Consider the following 6703-nt stretch of genomic DNA (forward strand, 5'->3'; position numbering starts at 1 on the left):
TGAGACATGCTTTAATGTTCAAAAAGCTCTTTATTTTTCTAATACTGCCTCTTTTCACCCTCTGTCTGAAACCAGAGCCATTCAGACCATTTGCATGCACTAAAACCTATATAACAAACTACATAATAGGGCCTCTTTAAGATTTCCTACATTTCTTTCTTCTTCGTGTGTGTCACTTTCCCTCATTTTTATTTGGAGAAAGATACTGTATATTGGAATATACTTTCACATTTCAGGGTGTTATTGTGTTAACTTCCCAGTCTTCTACAGTCACTCACAACATAATATCCTAATAATGCTTCTTGAAAGATAAGGTGGTCTTAATAAAACTATTTTCCCCACACTCAGAAATATAAAAAATGAATCGAGCTGCTGTGTTTTTTTCATGTTGACTTCCTGTATACACCCCACTAAGAGACTTGAGAAATAAGCCATGAATATTGTGTCATTTAACTTTAAAGAATGTATAAGAGACACAGTTTGAACTTTAATGAACGTTGTCTCCTCCCAAGAGGCTCCGCACCAACGTGATGAACGTATCACCTCCGTGTTCATTCTCTCACTCATGGTAGCAAACACAAGAAGCTCATATAAAGCAATATAACAATTAAGCAGCCGCACAGATCAATAACACCAGCAAGCGTCCAATCAGATCGCCTGTGATAGCCAAAGCAGAACAGGAAGCAGTCGTCCAGCACATATTGGTTTGTCCTTATTTCAACAATATCAAATGTGGTATATACAATTTAACACGTCTGAAAAAAAGACAAACACATCTCGCAGTCACAACAGAAAGCAAATACACCGTTTCCCCATTTCATCCATAGCAATTTTCAGCCTGACACCATATTTCACACCTGTATAGCGGCATAACTCAATGTGTGTGTGTGTGTGTGTGTCTGCTCTAACAGGACTGAGATGACCTAAATAGTTGTGTAATAACCACAACACACTCTCCTTGGTCATGACGTGATCACAAGTCTGTGTTTGGAGACCCGTCTATTGGTGCTCCTTGTACATCTTTAAAGGTCACCTATTATGCAAAATCCACTTTTTCATGTCTCTTCTAGGGCTGTGCAATTAATCGTATTTTAATCGCGATTACGATTATGGCTTGCGACGATTATGAAAACAGCATAATTGACAAAATACGATTATTTTGCTGGGTGCGCTTTCGCCCCTCCCTAAAAGCCCACTCGGCCACGTGGGAGTGACATGTGTGAGTGTTCAGCGCGAGCGAAGATGTCAGAACAAGAGCAGCAACTCGTTAAAAAGAAGGGTAAAACTATTTCCACTATTTGGAAGTACTTTGGCTTTCAGGAGTCCGACGTGGAGCAAAACAAAGTACAGTGCAGGATTTGTTACCAGGTTGTGTTGGCACCACACGCTAACACAACCAATCTCTTTAATCATCTGAAATACAACCACAAAGTGCAATACGACGGGGCAATAATACAACAAAAAGCAGACCAAAAAGATGCCCGCTCGACTTCATCCACAACATCATCACAGTCATCGATTCAGGACGCATTGCACAGAGCAACGGCCTACGCGACGAGCTCGCAGAGACACAGAGATATTACAGGTGCCATTACATTTCACATCGCTAAAGATATGTGCCCAGTTAGCACTGTTAGCAACCAGGGCTTTAAGCAACTTGTCAACACGTTGGACAAGCGTTACGAGATGCCGTCTCGGTATTATTTCAGCAGGTCTGCGCTGCCTGCGCTATATGACAAATGCCGTGGGGAAGTTGAGAGAGATGTGGCTTCAGCTGACTACTTTGCCACCACAACGGACCTATGGTCTAGCCGCACCATGGAGCTATACATGAGCCTCACAGTTCATTATATCGATGCCGATTTCAATTTGAAGACAAAGTGTCTCCAAACCGCATTTTTCCCTGAAGACCACACGGGGCAAAACATCGCCCATGGACTGAGGGAAGCGATGGCTGCTTGGGGGTTAAAAGAGGATAAACTCGTCTGTATGACTACGGACAATGCCGCAAATATAAAGCTGGCGGCTGAGGTCAATGGATGGATGAGGCTCCAGTGTTTCGGGCATAGACTCCACTTGGCCATAGGTGAGCAGGATTCCTTCCTCCTGTTGTATGTAATATGTCATTTTAACAACAGCAACAACAATAATAGCAATAGTAAGTCATTAACATTGATGATCTCTCTCTTAATATGATAATATTAATTACATATTATTATTATTATTATTATTATGTTATGTGTGAGCTACTCTGTCATCTCTCTCTTTTTTTTCTCTCTCTCTTTCCCTCTCTCTCTCTCTCTCTCTCTCTCTCTCTCACACACACAACACACCAAATTATGCTTTGATGAAGATCATGATTATCATCATGATACTAAATAATATGTATTTGTTGTAATCTTAGAGAATGCAATGAAGGATCCCAGGATCGGCCGTGCAGTGGGGCTTTGCAAGAAGCTGGTCAGCAGCTTCTCCTACAGTTGGAAAAAGAAGAGGGAACTTGCATCTGCCTGAACACTCCCTAAAGACAGAATGTCCAACCAGATGGGGATCTAGGCAGGCCATGATCGACAGGGTCCTCGAGCAGCAGAAGGCCATTGCCCAGGTCCTTTCCAGCGACCGAAAAACCAGACATCTCTCCCTCACGTGGCAGGACGTTGATGTACTGGAGGCAATCAATAAGTCGCTTAGCCCTCTGGTGGAATTCACAGACGCACTTTCTGGAGAGAAGTATGTAAGTGTGTCTTTTTTTAAACCAACCCTGCACCTCTTCAACAACTCATTGCTGGCAGTGCAGGAGGATGACACAGACCTCACAAAAAGCATAAAAAAGAAGATACTAGACTATCTCAATGATAAATATGATGACGCAGCGACACAAGAGCTGCTTGACATGGCCTCTGCCCTGGACCCGAGATTCAAGCTCAAATATGTCAGTGAGGACAATCGAGGATCCATTGAAGCCAGCCTGACAACTGAGATGAGGAGGGTGATGACACTCATGGTAATAATAATAATAAAAAATAAAAATGTCAGATTTGACAGTAAATACAATTAAGTGAATGAATGTGTTGTCAAAGTGTTATAATGTAATTCTAGGTATAAATGTTAATACCCATAACCATTTAGTCTGATTAAACATGTCATTCTTATTTTCTTTATAATACTCCAAGGAGAACGCCCCTCTTGAGACGGCAGCGGTGCCTGCAGATGACACGGAGGATGCTGCTGCAGCTGCACCAAAGAAGAAAAAGAAGGGACTGGGGAGCTTCTTCAAGGCCACCGTAGACCAAGCTGCAGAACCTCAACCTGCTCTGGAAAAGGACAAGGCCATAGCTCTTGAGCTACAGTCCTACCTCCAGGCAGTGCCACTGGATGCTGAGGAGGACCCACTAAAGTGGTGGAGGGAATCCCGGAAGTTCTACCCACGGCTCTCCATCCTGGCAAGGAAGTATCTGTGCATCCCAGCCACAAGTTCCTCTTCAGAGAGGGTCTTCAGTACAGGTGGCAATATTGTCACCTGCCTGCGCTCGTCTCTGAAACCAGACCATGTAAACAGGCTGGTTTTTCTTGCAAAAAATCTTTAAGAGATGACATGAGCAGCCCTACCAGCATTTGCCATGGTGGCCATGTTGGCTATATGTTAAGGAGTTGTCAGTAGGTTGTGACAGTGCACTGCAACATATTTGATTTAATTTATTTTTGTCTAATTTATTTTTATTTATCATATTAATATATGTTTAGTATGGTTTTGGAAGTGCGCTCCATTATGTGTTGACCTTGTTTATTGGTAAAATATTATTTGTTTTAAAGTTTAATAAATGGTCAATGAATAATCGTCAAAATAATCGTGATATCAATTATTGACCCAAATAATCGTGATTATGATTTTTGCCATAATCGCACAGCCCTAGTCTCTTCTACATCAACATGTGAGACCTGTAATATATTGATGAAAAACAGTATAATAGGGGACCTTTAATACTCAAATTCAGTGACATAATAAAGTACACATTCACGCAGTTGTTGGTTATGCCCAACAAATGGCGTCAGGTGTAGTCTATGAAATGGTGAATATCCCATCATCTCCTCAGCTCGAAAAACAAGACTTTTCCCCCCGATCTCATTTTCTCTCCATGTCGAGTTCATTCATTTTAAATGAGAGAATCCATTACAGCGGGTAATTTCAATGCATTTCATCGCAGATACACTATCTTCTCGAGCAAGTGGTGAAATCATGCATGCTGAAAACATTTCATCAGGGAAGCAAGCGAACAACATACATTTATTCTACAATGACAGTTCAGTTTAATAGTGTTTAAATCAGTGTGTTCTTTAATCGAACCAGGCATCTAATTGATAACTTGTGTCTTTAAGACGCTATATGATACACAGACACCATAGAGAAAATGTCAACAACAAAAGGAAAAGCATATTTAAATGTGTTTTCAGTCAACAACTTTCTATACTAGTTCTGTTCATACTGTAGCTCGTAGTATTTCCTCACAGCAAGCATGTTGTTGTGTGAAATTCAGGTGTGACTAATAGCACTCATAATACCTGCAACCCGTGTAAGGCCATATGCACAGGGGAACGTTTGCGTTTATGCACAGTATGCGCTTTCAAAAAAGTCTTCCGTTCACATGCATTCGTTTCATTTAACGTGTCTGTTCAAACGAGACCGCTGGAAACGCTGTAGTACATATGCCGGGACTGTAAGTGGCGCTGTACTTCCACACAAGACCGCTCGAAAGCGCTGGACACGCTGTAGTACATATGCCGGGACTGTAAGTGGCGCTGTAACTTCCGCCACAAAATACACCAAAAGCAGCGAAGAAGACCCCGGAGCATGGCCCGGAGCAATGTTGCCATGGCTACCCTTCTGTTTATGCCCCGCGGTGGATTTAGCAACATGTGGTTCATGTAATTCTCCATGTCCACTTGTTGCTGATGGTTGTGGTAGAGGAGCTGTAGATTTTGCACTAACATCTGTAGCATGGTCGAGCTGTAGATGTTGTACTAACATCTGTAGCATGGTCAGTAGCAGTAGAACTAGCAGTAGCTACTGACAGTAGCTACTGGCCATGCTACAGCAGTGAGCAGCAGAGGTGGGGAGAGGTGGGGCTATCGTTATTTTTTCAGGAAATATTCGTATAGAGGCGATTACACGGACTCGTTTGACCCCCCAGAGAGTTTCGTTTGCAAATCTATCCACCTTGGGACCCGTTATCGTTTGTGGGGTCCGTTTGTTACGGCCTCGTGTAAATAATAGGGCTATACGTAAGAGAAACTATGCAGATACAAGCCGTTTCGTTTCGTTCTCGTGTAAACGGCACCTAAGAGTGCCAGGCTGGCTCCACAGTATTACTTTACTCCTAAATTACAAGTGTTTCTCCCACCAAAGTGTATGCAAATTATCCTAATTTCCCAAAGACACAATGCATGTTGGGTATTATTAGGTGTACCTGCTTATCCCAGTTGAATCTAACAGAGGAAATGTGGACTTGGCGTAGCAGAAAAAGGCAACCGTTTTCATTGGTACGAACCACTTAAATGGCCATTGTTAATTTAAACACATGGTTAACATTGTCAATTGAAACAAATGACATCTTGTTTGAGGAAAGGCAACAAAACTACTTAGTTAGATTAAAGGTTCTTAATAAGATATTCAGAACCGATGGATTGCCACCACATTAGCTAAAAATAGCTAACGTCTCGCTAACGTTGATATTAACACATGGTGGGAAAAGACTACAGTGTTTACAGAGACAATATAACTCCGTAACCACGACTCTGGCAAACACGAGTTATTAGCGCTAACTTTTTTAATAAGGCAGTGAAGAACAGCCATTAGCTAGCCAGTGGGTCACAAAAACAAGGCTAACTTAACTAGCTTACGTAAGTTATATACGTAAAAATAAGTCATTGTTTTGATTTCACACAGGACATGAACAAGGATGATCCTGGTCTATGCCAATAGAAGATAATGGCCTTCTAGAGCTAGTATTAGGTGTAGCAAGCCCCAAAAGTATGAGGCTGATAACCTCGAACGCCTATCCAATTGGCTGATAACACTTAAACGGTTGGGAAAAGCACAGGTGTGACCAACAAGATTAATGATGTCCTTTTTTGTAGGTGTCATTGTATTCATTATTTTTATTCATAGCAATTACATCTGCGTTTGACAAGTTAAAATGCCCACAAAGCACACAAATGAGACGGAGCCTTATTAGTCACAACTGTCCCTTTCCCTCCATGACGAGTGACAACGGCTGGCATCGTCCAGCTGCGATGTGTGAAACTGCTGCCTGTGTGTAATGGCTTCACTTATCTGCACTTCTATTCAGCCTCAAACCTGATGAAAGGAGAGAGCAGAGATATCATCTCAATCCACTTTAATGAACTCTATACCCTGGTCCTCTCCCCACACACACACACACACACACACGGAGATAATACACACAGTATCCATATTTTTTACTCTTTCTATCTCCCTCAAACACACACACATTCACAGTTAAGTGGACACAAATAAATCCACACATTAACAGATACATAGTCAGCAGTTTCATTGACCACATTTCCAATAACATCTTGGTTCAAGTTCATTAAATTACATTCCTCCCTGCAGCTACACATGTTTATATGTAGTCGTGTGTGCAGTGGATACCTTGACTTTATTCTGTTGATCTTACTTGTGATT

General features: G+C 41.8%; 1 protein-coding gene across 2 annotated transcripts; it reads left to right on the top strand.

Moving 5' to 3' along the window:
- Window positions 1-1075: 1075 nt before the first annotated feature.
- LOC117483285 (zinc finger BED domain-containing protein 1-like) lies at window positions 1076-3867 on the top strand. Of its 2 annotated transcripts, none has more exons than XR_004555967.1 (3): window positions 1076-2086; window positions 2405-3004; window positions 3174-3504. XR_004555967.1 is itself a non-coding variant. In XM_034131555.1 (3 exons), the coding sequence occupies exons 2-3, from the start codon at window positions 2564-2566 to the stop codon at window positions 3585-3587; spliced, it is 855 nt and encodes a 284-aa protein (XP_033987446.1). In that variant the 5' UTR covers window positions 1076-2086; window positions 2405-2563; the 3' UTR covers window positions 3588-3867. The 2 variants fall into 2 exon arrangements, 1 of the variants encoding a protein (XP_033987446.1); XM_034131555.1 differs by having other exon boundaries at window positions 3174-3867.
- The last annotated feature ends 2836 nt before the right edge of the window (window positions 3868-6703 follow it).

This window comes from Trematomus bernacchii, unplaced genomic scaffold, assembly GCF_902827165.1.
Source record: "Trematomus bernacchii unplaced genomic scaffold, fTreBer1.1, whole genome shotgun sequence".
Classification (NCBI taxonomy): domain Eukaryota; kingdom Metazoa; phylum Chordata; class Actinopteri; order Perciformes; family Nototheniidae; genus Trematomus; species Trematomus bernacchii.

What these genes read in the sequence shown, in the direction of transcription:
- LOC117483285 (XM_034131555.1), top strand. Translation starts at nt 2,564, where the DNA reads ATGATCGACAGGGTCCTCGAGCAGCAGAAGGCCATTGCCCAGGTCCTT. An exon ending in GGAGGGTGATGACACTCATG is followed by an intron (nt 3,005 to 3,173) that starts GTAATAATAATA and finishes TAATACTCCAAG; the next exon opens with GAGAACGCCCCTCTTGAGAC.